Source organism: Fukomys damarensis, unplaced genomic scaffold, assembly GCF_012274545.1.
Source record: "Fukomys damarensis isolate Sample0158 unplaced genomic scaffold, DMR_v1.0_HiC HiC_scaffold_13, whole genome shotgun sequence".
Classification (NCBI taxonomy): Eukaryota; Metazoa; Chordata; class Mammalia; order Rodentia; family Bathyergidae; genus Fukomys; species Fukomys damarensis.
In genome coordinates, this window is record NW_022900925.1 from 138,775 (window position 1) to 160,811 (window position 22,037).

The 22,037-nt window shown below is 42.7% G+C and overlaps 1 protein-coding gene and 2 pseudogenes across 3 annotated transcripts in view; 1 reads left to right on the forward strand and 2 right to left on the reverse strand.

Annotated features, from left to right (window-relative positions):
• Positions 1-22,037, forward strand: part of Dhrs7b (dehydrogenase/reductase 7B) — a 46,327-nt gene that overhangs the window by 13,185 nt on the left and 11,105 nt on the right. For all 3 annotated transcript variants that reach the window (XM_010618175.1, XM_010618176.1, XM_010618177.2), the window contains 2 exons: positions 16,377-16,555; positions 21,592-21,701. In XM_010618175.1, coding sequence (XP_010616477.1) covers positions 16,377-16,555; positions 21,592-21,701 — 289 coding nt within the window. The remainder of the gene's footprint in view (positions 1-16,376; positions 16,556-21,591; positions 21,702-22,037) is intronic.
• Positions 323-1,625, reverse strand: LOC104858068 (annotated as a pseudogene).
• Positions 14,103-15,650, reverse strand: LOC117285833 (annotated as a pseudogene).

Below are 22,037 nucleotides of genomic sequence, written 5' to 3' on the forward strand. Positions count from 1 at the left end.
GTTTTAACAGGAAGAGCATCCAAGCTGAGGCCTGCAACTTAGGCTTCCAACTCTTCACTCTTTAGGAGGGAGGCCAACCTGTCCCAGTGCCCCATTCCAAGGGAAGAAAACAGATAATGTGCTAGGCTTTTTGTCCAGTTAGGCAGTAGGCCAAATGCTGCTGATCTTCTTGGTATCAGTACCTTTTCCTAGCACCTCCAATTTCTGACTTGCTTCTGGCCTTCCTGTGCCCAGCTTCCTTCTGGCCTTACTGGGGGAGTTCCCAGCCTCCTCCCTGGCCTTCCTGTGCAGCCCACAGTAATAGAATCCTGATGAACAATCTGATCCCTGGGTCATGTACAAAGTGCTGTGGTCTCTTGCTCCTAAAACTTCGTGTCATCTCCTGGAGACCAAAGCCCTAATGTGAGCTATTTCCAGGTTGACTTCAACTTTGTGGATTCCATGACCTTAGAAGTGTCAGTTGAGTTTCTGCAGGTAACACATGACAGCTTTTTTGAGTTGGTGAAAGCCATCACCATCCATGGGGCTTCTGCCATCCACGTAGTATTTGAATTGGGCTTGGGGGGAATAGGTGTCTCTGGTTGGGTCTGACAACAAGAGGATGGTGCAACTCTCGGCCCCTGGGGCCTGGGTCAGGGCTTGTAGCATCTTATACTTACACCACGGGTTATAAAAAAAAACCTGGGGTGATGAGCAGCATGCAGCAGTAATTACTGCTAAGTGACTGACAGCTCAGGCATGATGGCACTGCCTGGAGTTGTATTCCAAAGCTGCAGGAAGCAACACAAGCTGGCAGTGCTGCCTTCCAAGTAGGAGACCAGTTCCTGGACAAGCAGTCAGAGCCTCTTCATTGTGACACATGCAGATGTCACAGTCTTTGTTCCAGTGGCCCCTGCTGCTGTTGTCCATGTGTTGGTGGCGGGATAGAAGATAGGACTGAACTCAGGCTAGGGGGTGGGGGACTGTTCTATAAGCCCAGCTGTGAATTGTCACTAGAATGGCTTACTTAGAAGACAGAAATCTTCTTGGGCTTCTTCAGCAGCCATCTTGCCTCTTGGACGGAGCAGGGAGTTGGGAGGGAGGTTAATAATGCCATAGTGTTCGGTTCAGAACGAACCCTGTGAGACTGGGCATTGGGAAAGCAGCAGGAGGTAGGGGACCCAGTGTTGACAGCCATTAGACTACGAGCTCAGCATAACCAGCACAGTGAATGTTTTCTGCTCCACCTGGCCAGATGCATTCACAATCTGGGAAGCAGAGGTGTCAGGCACCTCTTCAGAGGGACTTCCAGGCCTTCAGCAGTCTTACAAAGCTTCAGTGCCTCCATTTTAGCTGGGCAACTTGCAGAGATCTCTTCCTACCACAGGATGGGGATGTCCCTTTTGCTCTAGGCTCCTTCAGCCTACGTTTCTTAACGAAGATTGTGCTGGACAAAGCCTGCCTTAGTGTAGGGGTGGGTATCTGTTGAACTCTAGAAACATTGCTCCAGATGAAAGACTGGGGGAGAGCTTGGCCTGGGGACTACTTTCTTACTTTTTGCCAGATGTGTTCTGGGTGTTAGATGCAGCCAGGTGGAAGGAGCAGAAGTGGGATGGAGACGTCAGGGCTGGGGTAAGGCTAGCCATAGGTGATGGATCCTGGTGCTCAAGTCCATCAGAATGCAGGGTTCTCTCTGCTCTCCACCTGCCAAAATTACAAAACATAATTTGTATGTTGCATATGGTAGAATACTATATAATGTGTAGAAGCATTTTAATTTTAAAGAAGGGGGAATAAAATGCATTACTAAATTGTCTTTTTTGGGGGGTGCCGGGGATCAAACTGGCCCTTGCACTTGCAAGGCAGGCGGCGGAACCACTGAGCTAAATCCCCAGCCCCTAAGAAATTTAAATTGATTAATCTTGTTACCAGTTAGAGCTGGGCACAGCAAGGAAGAATATTAATTTATTCATTTCTTTGTTCTTTCTCTTCACCATTTCTCTTGTTATCTATTACCCTCCTAAATAAATCACCTAGAAATTACAGTGATAATCACTATCATTTACAGATAGAAGATTTCTTAATATACATATCGTCAAGTAACCCTCCCTGCCATCCTAAAAGGTAGATATAGATGTGTTCTGCACATGAAGAAACTGGCTGAAGCATTTAAGCTGCTTGTCCAAAGGTATTCACCTGGTTAGCTTCTTTGTTAATATTCGAACCAAGGTCTACTTGATGCCAGAGACAATTTGCTATACCAAACACTTGAAATTATCATTCTCTCTTCTAACTTATTTATATTGCAATAGAAAAATAACAGCTAGCAACTTCACCTTAGGCAGAAAGCAAGGCAGACCTAAAATATTTCGTGTCAAAAACACTATAAGCAACAAAATTTTTTAACTTATTAAGTCAGAAGGAAGGTATATTTGGACAGCTATAGCAATGGGTACTAGACCGAGGGTGCTAGATAAAATGACGAAATATGAATTTTTACAGGAACAAAATAGTTGTGTAATGTATTTTTTATTCTAATAAAGTTAAGGATATTTTCCTTACAATGTTTTCCATTTAATTTGGCACAGATAATATCTTAAAACTCTGTCTCTGGCTCTATGTGTGTGTGTGTGTGTGTGTGTGTGTGTGTGTGTGTGTGTGTGTGTGTTTCTCCCTCTTTCTTTCTTGGGTCTTGTTGTAGTAGCAGCAGTGATGATGGAGACATTCAGCTAGGATTATTCAAGATGCATCATTTATATGTTGGTGGGTTTCTATGTCCAATATTATTGGGCTTTTAATATATGGAGTAGAAAAACTTATATTAAAAGTTCTTGTGGACAGAGGTCAACACTTCTGGTATGGGAGGTTGGCAAATCTCAAAAACCAATCAGGAAACAGGACAAAATTATAAAAAGCAAGCATTTCAGAGGTTTTGAAATCAGCCATAGGCATATAATAAATCAAGAAGTATTGTTCATGAAATACCATTGAACTTGGAGTAAGAACAGTTGGTGGAATCTCTCCCACTCTTCCCTGGGTTTGCGCTCAACTCACACCCCTAGTTCAGTCAGTGCAGTAGGTTAACTAAGGTGGGGCAGGCCTTAAAGGTTGGCAGCCTCACTGTTAGTGGAGACTAATTCCAGAACAAAACCATGCCCTGCAGCTTTGTTAGCACTTTTGGTGCTAAGAAAATGAGCAATTGGCCTTCTATGCCAATCTGAAGTTGTGGCACTAGTTCATCAAGCAGTGAACCAGTGGACTAGCCAGAAATCTGACTGCAAAATCCTATCAATAAGAAGTATAGGGATGAGCTTGATAAATTTCCACACAATTTAGATGACTGGGGCTGGGGATTTAGCTCAATGGTTCTGCCACATACCGTGCAAGCACAATGTCCTAAGTTCTATCCCTGCTACCAAAAAAAAAAAAAAAAAAAAAAAAAAAAAAAGTAGATGACTGGATAACAACTTCCATGAGCGGAGGAGAGCCAAGCCTAACTATCCGTATATCCCTCACTGGCAAAGAAACTATGTACACATGCAGAAGAGATGTGAGAGGCACTGATGAAAATTGTGTGAGCTTTGAATATGCTTCCCACCCCAAACACAGATCCATCTCTAAAAGATGGATGCCATATTTATTTGAGGCATTTGAATACAAACTCTGACCAGTAACCAAATGTCCACTGAACTGCAAGTACAGAGGTTACCCCTAGTAGGAATCCAAGCATAAAAATGAAAACAAGGTAAAAAATCACTCAAAAAATATCAGTGGCCACACATTGCAGGCAAGACAAAATCTATACATTTAGTACAGGCATATCACTAAGTAAAAATTTAAGCCAAGTTTGGAGATACATCCTTATAATACCAGCAGTCTGGGAACCTGAAGCAGGAGGGTCCCAAGTTTGAGCCCAGCCTGGACAACTTAGCAAGAAGGAATGGAGGGAGAGAGGGAAGGAAAAGAAGACAGAGGGAAAAAAAGAAGGAAGAAAGGGAGGGAAGGAAGAAGGAAGGAGGAAGGGAGGGAGGGAGGGAGAAAAAAAGGAAGGAAGGAAAGAAAGGATGCATGGATAGATCAGTCGATCAGCAACTACACCATTCTTTAAAGTAGAAAATAAAAATCTGGACTTGTCAATTTCTCAACAAAACCATCACATCTTCAACAATAAAAATATAAGACTTATTCAAGAAACAGAAAAGTGATTTAATAAATTTAAAAGAATAGAGGGCCAGGGATTTAGCTGAGTGGATCCACTGCTTCACAAGCTCAAGGTCCCAAGTTCAATCCCCAGTATCACAAAAAAATAAAATAAAGGTATAGAAATCATACACTCTCTGATCTCATAACAATAAAATTAAATTAGAAATCAGTAATGGAAAGATAATTTGAAATCTCCAAATGCTTAAAGATTGAACAGTGTACTTCTAAATAAGACAAGGGTTGAAGAAGAAATCAGAAGAGAAATTATAAAATATTTTGAACTAAAAGAACTTATCAAAATTTATGGAATGCAGCAAAAGCACTGGGAAATTTATTCATAGATAAAAAAGAAAGATCCAGAATTAGTAATCTAAGTGCCAGTGATTTAGCTCAGTGGAACTGCTCCTGCCTTGCAGTGTAAGATCCTGAATTCAATACCCAGTACAGAAAAAAAGAAAAAAAAATTCAGCAGAGTTACAGGTTACAAATCAACATTAGGGCCGGGGATTTAGCTCAGTGGTTTGGTGGCCTGCCTTGCAAGCGCAAAGACCCGAGTTCAATCCCTGGTACCAAAATCAACATTAAAAAGTCATTAGTAAAATCAGTAATTTAGGCCAGGCATGTAGCACAAACCTATAATCCCAGTACTTGGTAAACTGAGGCATGAGGGTTGCTAAGAGTTCAAGGCCAGCCTGAACTGCATAGTTAGACCCTGTTTCAAAAAGCCAAAAATAATTTACTGGTAAGTGTAATCACATACTGTGAAAAAGAATAATTTTCTGTTGTTAAAAACTGCATTTTTATGCAAAGACTGTAAATATTTGTAAAAAAAAAATTGTTTGCTTTAAATGTACCAATAAAATAATGGAAAAAAAAGTTTAAAAAAAAAAGCCACCACATTTAAAGCTCAAAAGGAAAGATGGAATTGTGCACCAAATTTTGGAACTTATTCACTCTGAATCCCCTAAGAAATATATATTCATTCATTCATTCATTTTTTTATTTTGGTGCCAGGAATCAAACCTTGTGTTTGCAAGGCAGGTGGTGGTACCACTGAGCTAAATCGCTGGCCCTCCCCTATGAAACATTATGAGGCATTTTGGTGGAGGGAAAAGTAATACAAACAACCCGACTAGATATATACTTAAAATATCATTTGCTCACCTTGTAGTTCATGCTAGACTGTAACCAAGTATTTGTTTATGATAGTTCTTTTCCTTGTCACCATTAACTCTGAGATAGCAGGGACAGGGTCTTCTTGTTTTCACAGGTAGGTACTCAAATATGTGTTGCATGACTTAAAGAGTAAATGAAATATAAAGAGCCTAATGTTTCACATGTTTGAAACATAACTGAACAAGTACTGAATCAGAATTATATCCATCAACTAGACATTTTCTTCTGTGCCTTTGGGAGGGGTATACTGGGGATGGAGATTGAACCCAACGCCTTTGCACCAAGCTACACCCCAGCCCTTTTTGTATTTTTATTTTGAAACAGAGCCTCACTAAGTCTCTAAGTTTCCAAGGTTGGACTCAAACTTGTGAGCTTGTTGCTTCAGCTTCCCAGAATGCTGGGATTATAGGTTTGCATTACCATGCCCAGCTCTCTTCAGGTTATTAAGTAAATGCCTATGTCTGTCACTTCCTCTCTCCTTGCTTGCTCTTAGCAGCTCTCAGCATGTTATGTATATGAGTGTATATCTTATTTACCTTCATTAACTGTTTTTTCCTATTGTCATGTCATCTCCATAAGCACATTAATTCCCTGTACACCAGCATCTGTGAAGAAGGAATTTCATTATTAAACTTCACAGCAAGCACACTTAAGAGAGATTTGCAATAGAAATAGAAGTGCAACAAAAAACAATTTTAGTTTTTAATGTGTGGTTTTTTGTTTTGTTTTGTTTTGTTTTTGAGACAGGGTCTCACTATGTAGTTGAAACTGACCTGGAACTCACTATGTAGCCTAGGCTGGTCTTGAACTCATAGCCATCCTCCTGCCTCAGCCTCCCAAGTGTTGGGATTACAGGCATGTGCCACAACACTGGGCTTTTAACGTGTTTTTAAAGAGAACATGGCTCCCTGAACTATAGTAGAATGGTTGCAAAGATTCAAGAAGTCAACATAGAACTCTTAAAAACTCAACGGGTAAATGTCCTCTCAGTTCCTGAAAGTATTCTAAAGCCATCTTTCAAATTTAGCTAATATTTCCATTAAACCTGTATTTTGTTTTTCTTTTATTTTTTGTTCAATGCTGAGGATTGGAACTAGCACCTCTTCTATGCTAGGCAAGAGTTCTATTACTGAGCTATACCTCCAGCTAAACTTTATAGGTATATTTTTATTGATTGACTAATTGAGACATGGTCTCACTGGGTATTTCAGGCTAGCACTGAACTCACCCTGTAGTTTAGGCTGGCTGGATCTAGCAGTGACCCTCTTGCCTTAGCTTCCTAAATGCTGGGATTAGAAGCATGCACCACCACACCAAGCTAAACTTGTATTGCAAATTTTGGAACTGTCAGTAGAGCACTGTCACCTGATCAGAATGATTGTAAACAGGCAGAAGTCAGTAAAGTTTATTTATGACAAAAAGCCATTAATAAGTAAATAATAAATAAAATCAGTAATCTAGGCTTTGACCTTAGGAAACTAGAGAAGGTAGAAGTAATTGAATCCAAAATAAGGGGAAAAAGAAACAATAAAAGACCCAGAAATCAATAATTTGAAAACAGGAACTAAACAAAGTTAGACAAAAGCTGGTGTTTTTCCAAAAATCTTAAATAAAATTCATAAGCCAATAGCCTGACTAGCTTAGAAAAAATAGAGGAAATATAAATTATTAATACCGGGGCTGGGAATTTAGCTCAGTGCTTCCACCACCTGCTTCACAAGTGTAAGGTCCCAAGTTCGATCCCTAGTACCAAAAAAACAAATTACTAATACTGGCAATGAAAGAGGAGGCAACACTACAGATCCCATAGAGACCAAAAGGATAATACAGGAAAAGTATGAACATCTGTTTGCCCACAAATGTGATACCTTAGATGAAGCGGACAAATTTCATGAAAAGACATAATCTGCCAAAACTCTCAAGGAGTAGGCATTTTGAATCAGCCTATTTTAACTTAAATAATTTTCCTCTAATAGTAGCCTTAGAAACAAAACTGAAGGCCCCAATGGATTAATTGGTGAATTCAAACAGAATTATACTAATTTTCTGTAATCTCTTCCAAAAGACAAAAGCAGAATGAACACTTCCTAGCTTATTCTATGAGGCCTGCATTATGCTAATAAAAAAAATTGCCAAAAAAGAAAACTATTGAAAAATATTTTTGATGAACACAGGTGCAAAAATCATCAAAATATTAGCAAGTCAGATTCAACAATATATTAAAAGAACTATACAACACAACCAAATGAAATTCCAGATATGCAAGCCTGTTTCATCATTCAAAAAATCAATTAACAAATTATGTCTAGATCTAATCAAACTAGGTGCAGAGGGGAAGCATTTTACAATATCCAACACTAATTCATAATAAAAATTTCCAGCACACTAGGAATAGAGATGTGCTCATTCAACTTACTAAAGAAATTCTACAAAAAAAAATCTACAGCTGGGCTGGGGATTTAGCTTAGTGGTGCCGCCACCTGCCTTGCAAGTGCAAGGTTGAGTTTTATCCCTGGTACTGAAAAAAAAAAAAAATCTACAGCTGACATCATACTTAATGATAAAAAAAAATTGAAGTCTTCCTAAAAGATCAGGAACAAGACAAGGATATCCTGTCACCACTGCTTTTCAGTATTTTACTGGAAGTCCCACCTAGCACAATAGGATGAGAAAAGGAAATAGAAAGTGTTCAGATTGGGAAGGAAGAAGTAAGACAAATGTCTTTGTTATTGATTACATAGCCATTTATGTAATAGTTGACAAAATACTTCTGAAATTTGGCCCAGGGATTTACCTCAGTGGCACTGTGACTGCTTTGTAAGTGCAAGGTCCTAAGTTTGATCCCCAGTACCCCCAAAAAATACTTTGGGAACTAATAAGTGAGTTTAGCAGGTTGCAGAATGAAAATATGCAAAAACAGTCACTTTTCTCTATGTCAGTATTGAAAAAGTAGAATTTGACATTAAAACATTACCAGTTTTTTCTTATATGAGAAACCATTAATTTAAATTACCATCATCCAAAGCGAAATACTTGGGTATAAGTCTAACAAATTATATATGTTTTATATTCAAAAGTACAAAAAAGTATGATGAAAGATACGAAGGAACTAAGTAATTGGAAAAATAATGCATGTTCCTGGCACTTGTAATAATAAGATGCTGTGTGTGACTATGGAAGCGAGTAGCTGCAGTAGGGTGGAAGACAAGATAATAGCGGACAGAAAGTCAAAGACTGAGAGGCTAGGGCAGTAATGGCAAAACTCTTAGAGCTTTCAGTGGTACAAACAACCCAGTGGGGAATGCATGTCATAGGTTCGCCACCACTGGACTAGGGTATTAAAAGTAGTACTCATGGCCAGGCCTAGTGGCACACGCCTGTAATCCCAGCACTCGGGAGGCTGAGGCAGGAGGACCGCTGTGAGTTCAAGATCAGCCTGGGCTACATAGTGAATTCCAGGTCAGTCTCAACTACAGAGTGAGACCCTGTCTCAAAAAAACAAAACAAAACAAAAAAAGTAGTACTCATGGATATAAAATTAGCAAGAATTATGACAACAGGACATATGAAGGAGAAAGCAACAGCGAGGAGATAAATTCTCTAATGGGTGGAGAAAAGGATGACCAAGAAGATGGAAATTTTAATGAGGGGCAGTAGGTGGGAAAGTCTGCAAAACAGTCAAAGATAACCTGACTACACCTGTGATCTATTAAAGGAAGGATGTGGGAGAGAAAACAGCTGCCATTGCACAGGGCAACAGAGTACTCCTTGTCTTCAGGAGAAGCAAGACATTGTTGGAGTAGGGAGCAGGAAAGTGAAGAGACCACTCAGAGTAGAGGCTGAAAATGAGGATTTTGCTGATGACAGACCTAAAGGGCTACCAGATGTGAGGGGTGGGAGATGGTGTTAGAAAGAGAATGGGATTTAGGAATGTGTTAGTTACTTTTCTCTCACTGCTGAGATGTACCTGACACCTAAAGTTAAAGGAAAAAGGGTTTATTTAGCTTGTAGTTTGTGGAGGTTTTAGTCCATAATGCAAGACAGAGTGGTACATGGCAGAGGAGAAAACAGTTCATGGCACCCACACAGTAGTAAAACCAACAAATGTCTTTCTGCCTCTTTTATCCAGACTACTGGGACTGGGGTGTTGCCAAACTAATCAGGTACTGGCTTAGTAATTGCACGCCTTTAATCCCAACATCACACACTCTAGCTTCAGCCACCTCTAAAAAAGCCACCTATACCCACGTGAGGCTTTGACGGGACATCTAGACCCAAACTATAACAGGGAGCCAGAGGATATCCCAGGATACCTGGCCTACCTGTGATGACTGATGTGCACAAGGGTAAAAGCCATGCTGAGATTGGTACAAGGCCAATGAGGGTAGTGACGTTGAGCTTTGGTATGGGGTGCAGGTGAAGGACCTTTCACTGTGACTGCTGACAGGCTGGAGGAGAGATGATATTAGCCCTGTGGCCAGAGGTCAGCAGCTCACCATAGGGTGTACCCAGGGTAGCACATCCCCCTGATAAACAACTGCATTAATATCATCAGAGGAAAATACTAAGAATCCAGATTCCCAGGTCCCACTCTTTCTGGTGTTAGTGATTTCAAAGGTCAGGGCTGAATATTAACAGTTGCACTCTGCCTCAAGTCAAAAGACCAGAGAAGTCGCTGGTGCCGGGACTTATGCAAAGTAGCTGCCATCTAAGGTTCTTTCCATTCAATCACTTGCTTTGTCAGATGCTTGACTCCAGAAAAGAGCAGCTTTACTCTGCTTTTACTTTCTGAAAATCTATTTTTAGATATATTTACAGATATGGGTCGTAAGCATGAGCCATAGTTTATGTCACTTGAAGTAGACCAGCTTATTAGAATAAGTCAGGAAACAGAAGAGTAGGCTTAGGTTTGTAACGGGAACAGGATCCTGACTGCTTTTGGTGATGTGAAGCCACGCCTTGCCACATACTCCCAATGTCCTGCCTTCCACTTGGAACTTCTCCACCCTTTGGCCTGCTTTTCTTGTAACATGGTGAATTATTTCATGATTCATCCTTCTTACAGACCTGATGTGATTCTTTTTTTAATCTTGGGAGGGTCTTAAGATCCCTTCTTTGATTCTCAGATAGAGTTGTTTAATTTGTGTGTAGTTTCTGAGGAAATCCCAGCTACCTATTTTTATTGATAATTCATTTTTTAATTGGTTAGAAAAGAAAGGAAGCTTGGCAACAGATTCCATTTATCAATCACAATTAAGAAGTTTGACCTGTGTATGAGAAATGTAGTAGACAGATGAAGGGTGACATTTCTACTCAAGAGCTGATCTTTAGGTGATAGTCTTACTGCTAAGTTAAGTTCTGAAAGCCTTGAAAAAGAATCTCTCTATGGAAAGTGAGGGAGCCCTGAACCGGAATCACAGTGAGAACCTGCAACCTCTCTCGTTCTCTGAGCCTAGAAACATTCATACTTTAAGGAACTTCCATCCCCTTACACTCAAACCTAGGTTTGAGTTTGTGATGTATGAAAGTACAAGCAGAGAGCCTTAGCATGTGATCCCTGAATTCTCTGAGGCTATGCCAGTTTCAGTGGGCCATTAGTGCAAGTTCATTCCTCAGGTCCCTTTCCTGGCGATTAAAAGACTGGACATGACTGTGGCACACATTTTGCATGTTGCAGCATGGCCTTACTTCTGGATGATGTGTGCTGTGTGGTTTCTATGGAAGGGTCTCTTTCTTTCCTGACCTCACTTTCTCTCCATTTCCCTGTTTTGCTTCCTGCTATGGCTCACACTGGTGCTGGCAGACTCTTCCTGTCCCTTTTTTCTACCATTTGATCTCCAAATACTGGAAATTCTGAGCAAGATACTTTTTTCCCCACTCCCTCTTTATACCATCACTCTTGCCTTCCCAGTCCATAATGTGGTTACAGATCCAAAACCAGCAGTTGATAAGCATTTTGATATAAATGCATAATTAACAAACATTAAACCTCCTTATAATTCCATTTTCAAAAAGCACAGACCTCCTGGTGACCTTGCTTTGTATAGAAAAACTTTTTTTTTTTCTACTCTGGAAATGCAACTAGCCAAGATAAAAGTTCTGTTTTCCACTCTGCAGCAGTCTCCTGTGCTGTGAAAAGACTCCTGGATGCCACAACAAGGAGGAGTCTAGCTGTGTCTCGCTCCCTTGGCCCTCTTGGTACAACTGTTTTTGAGAAACTGTGGTGGCCCAGCCACCTGAAAGGCCATCAAGGGGACGTACACATAAAGGAATAAAAGTTGGGAGATCTTTTAAGAATTTGAGAAACTCGTGGAAAGAATTGGACTGCTAATTTGAACAGTTTCACCTTGTGAAGACTGTTGTTGTTTTTTGTTTTCTTTTTTGTATTGTAGATTGAACCCAGGGCCTTCACACTGAGCTACACCCAGCCCTAATTCACTAAGTTGCCCAGGCTAGGCTTGTGCAATCCTGTCTCAGCCTCCCAGAGTGCTGGGAATACAGGCATGTGCCATCATGCCCGGCTTGGTTGGGAAAATTATGCTGAAATTGAACTTGATTCTCAAATAAATGGCTTGGTTTGGGGTGTTGTTTCCCATTATCATCATCCTGTGTTCATTGGGGAGAGTCAGCATAGATTTTTAAATTTATTGTGCATTCTTACATTCTCCAATCTCAGAGGCAAGGCTCAAAGCTTTAGGTCTTTTTTCTAAGTTGTTAAGTGGCCAAGGCAGGATGTAACACCAAGTAGGCTGGCTCAAGGGTTCATTCTCAGGACCCCTGCACTACCATTGCCATGTGCAGTCATATTTTATAGGTGGTCTCTGCATTTCTGGAGGAAATCTCACAGAGGTGACAGCTGCATATTTGGTGTTTGACCCCCTGGCCTTGGATAAACTTGTGGCTCAGTCCCAGGTTATGGGTTTGAAATGGCACTAACTCTACCAGCTCTGGTCTCTGGAGGCCCATGGGAAGGTGTGGAGAGCTCTTGCCATAGCCCCAGAGGCTGAGCCCTGCTGTCCTCCCCTGCTACCTTTCTCCCACCTTCCTGCTCATCCTGGGAAGTGGCTAATTCTGGGCAAGTCAGGATGATCGTAAACATGGGACCTGTCTTATATAAGGACCTAGGGTTTCATTGAGAAAAATCTTCTCAAGTAGCTACACAGCTGGATTGAAAAGTACTCCTTTCTAATTAATTCATCATATGAGAGTTGTAAGCTATACTTATATAAGGGCCTCCCATGCTTTCTGCTATTTTCTGTAGTTGTTTTGTACACTGTACTACTAGCCTGGCAATCCTTCTGCCCTCAGAAAACCTGCACTTGTACTTTTCTGGGTTTGACCTGTGAAGGACCCTAGGCAACACCTGCAGAACCCCAGCATGGCATAGGTACCGGAGTTGGCTTTACACCTTATTGAGCCAGGTGCCAAATGAAGGATTCTGGGTCCCAGTATGTACTTGGGACTTGGCGTGACCTGTAGGACAGAACTCATTACTTTTGCTGGGGGTAGAGATGGTGCCAGTAACACTGGATGAAAAGCAAGGCATTTCAGATGCCACTCTATCTCCTTGTTTGTCTCTTACAGACTTGCCTTAGAGAGGGACTTGTAGTACATAAAGTGACAGTTGATGGGACATTTTTAAGCCCAAGTATTAATTTTTTATGTTAATCAAAAATGTAGATATATTTAGAAAGGCAGGTAAAAAAATTAAATACTAAACTCTGAAATGACAGTTGAAGTTCAAGCAGAACCCTTTGGCAGAGGTGTAGATCAGCTTAGATTAGGACAGCCACTCTGAACATGAATTTCAGGATCAAAGCAATTTAGTGTATAGGTGGATGTGTGATGGAAGTTTGCAGTGTTCCTGGGCTTACAGCAGGTACAGAGCTGGCGTCACCTGAAGAAATCAAGTGGAAAGTTTTAATTTTTTTTAAAGAGAGAATAGGAACTATATGTAATTAACAGGATAAAACACCTATAAAAATTTAAATCTTTTGTCAATGAAATCGGTAAAATTAGCATAAGGATATTTTGGAAGGGCTTAAGGTCATATTCAGAATTAAACAGAAGACATCCAAAGGTAAAAAACAAAATGAGAAATTTCATTAACGGCATGATTCCATCTACCACATCTAAACAGAAGAGTCTGGATTATGAGTATCCCAACAGGTGCTTAATTTCAAAACTAACACCAGCTATTCAGATTGGCCAAATAAGCTGTTTCTCTTTTCTGTTCTGCCTGTGTCCTGCCACATATGTGCTTGATTTTAATGAAGACTACCCTTTGTAACTGCTCCTGAGAGCAAAAAAGAAATGGAATAACAAAGCAAGCCTGAGAAGTCCGGGCCCTAAGGGCTTTTTCCCTGGCTGGTTATGGCCATTTTATGCTTTGATACAAAAGGCTTAAAGGCTGTTTTGGGGAAAAGAATCATATCCTGATTATTAGAATACCTTGTGAAAAACCATCAGATAAACAGCTGTTTACCACCAGTTAGCCTAAAGCTCTCAGGTTATGATAAAAAAAATTAAGAATAAAAGAAAACAAAACTTAAAAGTTTCCTTCTGAAACCTTATATTCGGTTTTTGTTGATGCTCAGGGAAAATGGCTTTGCCCATAAGTCACTGTGACCTGGACTCAATGACATCAACTTGTACTGGGGCCAGTTAACCTAAGTCAAACTGCATTTTTCTCAGGTCTCTTCAGTTGACACATGGCATTTCACTGGTGACTTTTCATGTGATCTTTAACAAGAATAAGTCACAGTGATTATGCCCCAAGAGATGAGGTACCAATTATAATTCAGATTGACACTCCTGAAGAGATTTGTCAGTTTCCTGTCCCGTTCTAGCCAGATTATTTTGAAAACCTTGGAGAAAGACTGAAACTCCCCACCAATCTGAGACTGTATGAGAGTTTTTGCAACATTAACTGTTTTTCCAGTTAGGACAAGAATCCTAACATGGCACCCAATACACCTCCACAAATAAAGTCATTAACCAAATGAGCACTGAGTTGTTGCAGTAGACAGATGCTCCTTAATGGGACCTGAGAGGCAAAAAAAAAGAACATTGCTGAATCTATTTTGGAATAGAATGGGCACCAAGCCTGGATAATACTCTGTAATTCTATGCATGGCATTTTAGCACCCTGAAGACCTGTTAAGTGTTTGTAAATTGGTCATGATGTTTGTGATCTTGAAACGATGTCTGAACTCATTCCAGTGGAGTGAAAATGGCTTCTTTTGTCCCTGCAAGTAATTCTGCTACACTGTGGGTTGCAAACTCTGGAACACTGATGTGCTTATGGAGAAGGCAAGACAAATCCTCGTATACACCAAACATAAGTGCCATGGTAGTTGTTTTCTCATTTGTGGGGGAAGGATATCCTGATACAAGTTTTGAAATCCAGCCCTCCTCACCTGAAGTGATGAAGTACTGCATCCCGGATTTTGATTCCATAAAGCTGCTGCCAAAGGAGAACCTTCTGAATTGGAAATGTGATTATTAAAGCTTCTTATGGTTTGTGTTTAGATGTTTCCCCAAAGCCTCATGCAGATGAGGTAGGGCTGTCTTTGTCACAGATAGTTAAATCTGGAGTGTGTGATGCTGGGGTTAAGGGCATATGATTACTAAACCACTACACATGAGTGATTAGTTTGGCACTGCCCTAATCCTGGTAGTCTGGGTGGGATAAAAGAGGCAGGAAGACTTGTTGAAGGTCTCTTGTTGCCTTTGCTGCCTTGTGTGTGCCATGTTGTTCCTCCTCTGAGATGCCTGTTTGCCATCTCTGCCTTAGAGCCAGCTGCTTATGGACTGAAACTTCCATGAATTGTAAGTCAAATAAACCCCTTCCCTTCCAACTTTTAGTGTTGGGTATTTTGTCTCAGCAATGAGAAAAAATAACTAACACACAGCTGTTTCTCCAGAACTCTATTCTTGATTTCCAGCCTCTTCATTCCTGCAAAGGATGACTGAGTCCCTGACACCACAGTCTAGCTTATGGGCTGTCAGGGGACCTTTATCTAATAGATTCTGGCCTTAGAATTTCTTTCGAAGTGACTCATCATAGTGAAATCCTCACTAGCTCATCATTGACTCTTTGTCTCCCTGCTTATTGCTTTGGTCATAGTTTCTGGTTGGGTAGTGAGGAGCTGAGGGGGAAATAAGGAAATTAAGGCAGTTGTGGACAAAATGGGTATGTTTCCTAAACGTTTGACTACACTATTGCACAAACACTGGTGTGGCCTCCTGATGCCGGTTGAGAACATGTCATATGCCTGGCAGGGCACCATGCTCACCGGCCTATCTGTGCTGACCCTTAGCACTGACAGCTAGGAATCCTGCACTGAATTCCCCTGGGTATGCATGAGGCCTGTGGTCAGAAATACATTTATGGCCACTGTGGATCCCAGAGCTGACCCACTGAGAAACATTCATTCTCCAAGTGTCTGCTTGAAAGGGTACATGAATCAATATGGTTTCTTTTTTCCTTAGCTCTACAAAAATTTTTCCCACAAATACTCAGGGATTGAAAATGACAACAGGCATGATGTAAGTTCCCAAAAACAGGTTTCTGAAGGAAAATCGAGTGAGTGCTGATAGCTGCCACCTCCTGTGGCACTTGCCAGGCTACTGAGCTACTGTGCCCTAAACTGAGTGACACTCTCAGCTTGATCTTAGAGGGGCACTGTGAGGCCTATGGTGTTACTGTCTGCTCATATCAATGTAGCGTGGGAAAACAAAGGCCATGATGCTGAGCGGTCAAATGCCATGTCGGGCCTGGAGAAGCACTGCTGTGGCCCCCAAGCAAGGTCTCCAGAAGGGAGATCTGGGATTTGTATCAGGGGAGGAGCCTTAGCAAGATCCTTGTATTTTCTTATGCTGTCTTTTGGGGGTGGGGGAGTAACCAGGGATTGAACTTGGGCCCTTGAGCTTGCGAGGCAGGTGGCGAAACCACTGAGCTGAATCCCCAGCCCCTCCTGCATTGTCATTTATTGATTTGGTTTTGCATCTTCCAGAAAGAGTCTGCTGAAGAGGAGGGCCATGGACTTGATCACCTCTACAGCCATCCTGCCCTTGCTGTTAGGCTGCCTGGGCATCTTTGGCCTCTTCCAGCTGCTACAGTGGATTCGCATGAAGGCCTACCTGAGGAATGCTGTGGTGGTGGTCACAGGCGCCACCTCTGGGCTGGGGAGAGGTGGGTCGGGGATCAGTGCTGTTGGGTGTGGAAAGCCAGCCAGACATGATGGGAGGCTGGCTGCACAGAGACGTGCAAACAAGCTGCCACTGTCCTTGAGTCTAGTTGGAAAAACGTAGGGCCTTACATACAATGAGAAAAGATCCCTGACTCATTGTGGGGAGGCAAAAGCAAGTAAAAAAGACTCCACAGTCTGTTGAAAGGCCACCTAACTTAGCTCTGGCTGCTTCTTGAAAGAGGATTTTCATATGTAATCTCCTGATTTTCAAATATGGACAACTAAACAAGCATTTTTACCTCTGTGAGGACCAAATGAACATATTTCACTGGTTCAGCTAGCACCTCCAGCCTTGCACAACCTTGGAACATACCTTTGTCTTCCCTTTCCCTCTCAGGGCTCAGCAGGGTTAGAGACAGGATAACTGAAGTCTCAGCTGTTCCTTTACCAGGTTCTCCAGGTTAGGTGTACTCCCATTCAGTGACATCTCAACTTTCTGAGGCCTGGGCAGGGTGTAACTTAGACAGACATCTGGGTCAGTCAAACCCCTAGTCTTTCTTTGCCTAGAAACCAATGCATATGCATTGCTGAGCTATCATGGACTCTGGCAGCCAAGGCAAAGGGTACATGGTGTGAAGTCCCCACCCTCCTTTCTCAGCCTCTGCACACACTTCACACTGGTACCACCCACACTTAAGTGCATTTTCCAGGGAAGAGACTGAGAAGCTCTGGGAAATGCGATAGGCCACCTGCCACTGTGTGTTTTGGTGTTAGCACAGCCAGTGACCACTGAGGGTCTGTAAGTGCCAGGCTTTGTGCCAAGTGCTGGACAAACAGGTGATAGCCAGAGTCCCTGGGGCCTAGAGTCATGGCTTAGTGATACAGCATTTGCCTATCATATGAGGCCTTGTGTTCCATCCCTAGCACAGCAATAAAAACAAATGTATTAAAGACAGCATCCTTCTCTTAAGAAGGTCCGTTTGCCGGAGAAAGGCAAGGATTTAGCTGTGCTATTTTAGTAGTGGATGTTCCCAGTCAGGCCTGATGAAGGGAAGCCCAGTTAGTTCTATGTGCCAACGGTGGTAAGCATTTTTAAGTGTGTGATCTCAGTAAATTCTCACACCTGAGATTCAGAGGTTTGACTTTTGCCCTAGGACAGTGGTGGTGAGTCTAAGGCATGTGTACCATTGAAAGTTCTAAAAAGTTCACCATCACTGCCCTAGGACTTCTATCCAGAAAGCACAAAGCTAAGAATCAAATCCATATCTCTCTGACTTTAGAAGTCAGTCTTTTTTTGTTTTTTGAGAGGGTCTCACTATACAGTTCAGGCTGGCCTTAAACTCACTGTGTAGCGCATGCTGTCCACAAAGTCATGACAGCCCTCCTGCCTCAGCCACCGGAGTGCTGGGATGCTAGGCATATGCCACCATGCCTGGCCAGAACTCAGTTTTAAAGCCTCACCTGGGAGACATGGCCCTGTAAAAGGAAGGTGTGGCCAGTAGAGAGGGCATTCATGACAGGAGCAGTACGGTAGCACAGGAAATTGTGAGCAATTGAGAGTTGGATGAAAATAAGCAGACAGGGCTGAGGGATCCTGGGAGGACATTACAGGGAGTGTGGGTTCACTACTGTGGCTGTTAGGTGAGGTCTTCAGGGGTGAACCCTGAGCCTGTCATTGGATATTCAGACCTTTAAAGGGATAGCTGCCTCCTGGCCCTTTGCCATCAGTTGGTCCTCTGACCTTACTTAACTTCTATAAATAGGAGAGTAAGCAGCTGCTTCTTGATCTTGGAGAAAGCAATTTTTAAAAGTCCTTGAACAGTATTTGAGAGCTGCCTAGAGTGGTCACTGGGGAGTTGCAATTGTCCCAATATGAGGATGTTTCAGGAAGACAACTATCCTTTTCATTATTGTTCATCTCCTTTCAACTTCAAGACAGAACATAATAGAAAATGTAATTGAGAAAACCACTTCTGTACATGTAGTTAAGCCTTTCCTGGGTCCCAGCCACTTTGCTTATATCTGCCCCACTTAGCATCTTAAGGACAGAAGTCCCTCCATCCAAATAAAGTGAGAACAGGCACTGAATGGGCTGTCTCAAGTACAGACCCCTACACCTGATGCCAGATGCCACCAAGGTTGTGCTGCATTGGCTGGCTTCTGTGAGGAGCAGACCCAAGTTGTCCTCAATGGCTCTGCCTGCCATGTTAGTACTCTGGGAGCCAGGGGTTTATGATGAGTCTTCAGGCAGCTTTCCTATTTCTCCTATCTTTTCTGGTAGCTAGTGCAGTTAAGCTACATGGCGTTTGTCCTTGTAGACTAGTAGCACCACTGACTAACCATAGAATGTTCTGGATGCTTTCTTCAGCCATGCTGAAACTTATGGCTGTGCACACCTGTTCTGATTTATAGCCCAGACATGCTGGCAGCACTGGGGACTCCACTGCAACCCAAGGTAACTGCCTCCTTCAAACTGTTAGCCTCCTCGCCTTCTGCATCAGCTTTTTCAAAAAGAGATGGAATTGCCAATCTGTTGTTTTCATCTCTCTCATACCCTACACAAACTTTCATTTCTTCCCCTTTTGGCTTTACTAAGAAGCAAGGCTTAAGTGGAATTTGGATGATCTTTTTCCAGAAACTATATACCAGTATGCCTCCTCACCTTTAGTTCTTTGTATCTGCACCCTTTGGTGGCATCTCACAAAATAGCCTATATGTTAGGACAAATAGAGCCCAAGGTTCCTAGTTTTTGGGAATGATTCAATAAACTGGATGAACAATTCTAGCCTCAGGAACACGGTATCTGGCATGGTATGAGATCTACATCAGGCTCACTTCAGTGAGGCCTTTACTGCTTTGCTGAGAATGTGCCAGACACAGACATAGGCAGGAGCAGACTTCTCATGTCATCTGCTTAGTTCTTCCTTCCAGAAAACTGTCTAAGAAAGTGAGTGAGTGAGAGCTATCTGCGGGGGTGAGTGGGGAGCAGGGGTGGTTGTGGTACTGTTGCAGCTACAGAGAGGACAAACAGGCAGCATAGCACCTTCTTCCCATGACGCCTTAGGCCCTTGAGTTCTGAAAGACTCTGGAGTTTGGACTCCTTTCCTGTTAACCTTCTAGATTTAAGGAAACTTGACAAGTCTGTGAGGAAAGAAATGTTTAGATCTAATGCGCAATGCCTATATCCTCTGACCCTGTCCCCTTCCAGCTAAGCAAGGGATAACCCTAATCCCTCACCAAGCCCTTCCAGCATGGCTTCCAGAAATGGAATTATTGTTTACGACAAGCCTGGCCCTTCTAGGAGCCAGGAAGACTAAAGCCTAAGTCTTCCACTTGACTCTTTGGGCCTGTAAGATTTGTTCCAGGACCATGTTGTGCCCCACTGGTTAATCAAGGCCTAAGAGCTTCTTGTGCGCATTTGTGGAGACTAGTCCTTAGGTGAGGACAGGCAGTGCTCCACCTTATACCTACAAGTCAAAGCTTTCACCTGCAATTTTAAGACCAGCTTTTAAAGGCCACTTAGAAGGCCAGGCAGGGATTTAGTTCAGTGGCACCATGCCTGCCTGGAAAGCACAAGGTCCAGAGTTCGATCCCAGGTACCACAAAGAAAAAAGAACTATTTATAAAAAGGCAGCTTAGAAATATTAAAAAGTAGCCGGGCATCGTGGCACACACCTATAATTCCAGCACTCAGGAGGCTGAGGCAGGAGGATCACTGTGTGTTCGAGACCAACCTGGGCTACAGTGAGTTCCATAGCCGGGCATCGTGGCACACACCTATAATTCCAGCACTCAGGAGGCTGAGGCAGGAGGATCACTGTGTGTTCGAGACCAACCTGGGCTACATAGTGAGTTCCAGGCCAGTCTCAACTACATAGTGAGACCCTGCCTCAAAAAACCAAAAAAAAAAAAAAATTAAAAAGTAGTAAAAACAAGTACTATTAAAGACAGTACTTCATAATGCTTTTTATCTGCCCAGTATTGTTGGAAGGATTCATTACTTTGACTTATTCAATCTCACAGTTCTTCTTGAAGAGGAAAATGGAGGAAAAAATTTATTAGATATCATAGAACCAGTAAGCATGGGAAGTCAGAGTTGACACAGAAAGTCCCTTTGTTGGACCACTGCACTGCACTGTTTCTCCACAGCTGAAAGTTTTCAGGACCCTGAACAATTAGCTGGAATGTGTTTTAGGGTAAAGCAAGCAAGAGACATCCCCCTGGGACTCTGTCCTGCCTCACATTCACAGCCCCATCTTCCTAGGCCTCTCTTCTCTCCACATTCCACTCAGCACCCCTTCATCTCTCGTTTTCTCTTGGCCTCCCTACACCCTACAACATTTTACCACCTGAACCCCACCCCCAGCCTTGCAAAGCCTTTGACCCTCCACTTTCTGTCTCAGCATCCTTGGTCCCTGGCCCCTTAGGTGCTGTACACATCCTGTTCCTCTTCCTGGAGCACCCTGGGAAACAGCCCCTGAGGATCCAGAACTCCAGGGAAAGACTCACCACCCTTTCTCACAGTCTGCCCTGATTTTCTGCAGAGCAGCACAAGTCACCCATAGATCTCATACATTTGGGTGGCTTAAGGAGCAAGTCACATGGTTCTGGAAGACAGCCTCCTTAGATAGCTGGTGACAGCCAGGCTTACTTGTCCTAGTTCATTGGGATAGGTTCTCTGACTGACCATTGGGAACATCACTTGCTGAGCTGCTTCCCCTCTGAAAAATGAAGCTTATGCTCAGGGTTGTTCAAAGTTAAATAAAAGCATCAGGGAAAGTTGTAAGCATCATATGACACACATTTGCCCATCTCTTTGCCTTGTGATTGTTTCTCTCAGCTCCTGTCACTCCTCTGGACAGGTGCCCTACCTTGGGCCCTAACTTCTAGCTCCACACTGATCCATAGCACCCGCCAACACATGGGAGTTGCATGAAGAGACAAACCTGCACTGTGTAATGTTGGGAGCCTTCAAATTGTACTGGAGAGGAATAGCACTGATTGTCTTCAGTTGTTAAGATTCTTTTCTCTCCCTTAGAATGTGCCAAAGCCTTCTATGCTGCTGGTGCTAAGCTGGTGTTATGTGGCCGGAATATGGAGGCCCTCGAGGAACTTGCCAGAGAGCTCACAGCTTCTCGTTCCCCACAGGTAAGCTGGGCAAAGTTTCCTGGGGAAGCACTACAAGCTGCCTCCACAGACCCCTGAGGAGCCAGTGGTGCCCACCCAGTGCTCCTGGATGTCCACGTGGTCATGCTGTACCAGGGAAGGCAGCAGGGCTCTTCGTGAAGCGGGGACCATGGTCTATGTGTGGCTACCAACTAGCTGTGAGGGAGCCCCCTTTGCAGGAATGCTCTCCCCATTTTTTACCTAGCTGATCTCTGCTCCTCTTGAGTAGGGGTGGACAGTGCCTAAAATTTTAATTATCTTAAAGTGTGCATATTCATCATTTTAATTATTGATAAATGTAAAACTCATAGATATTAA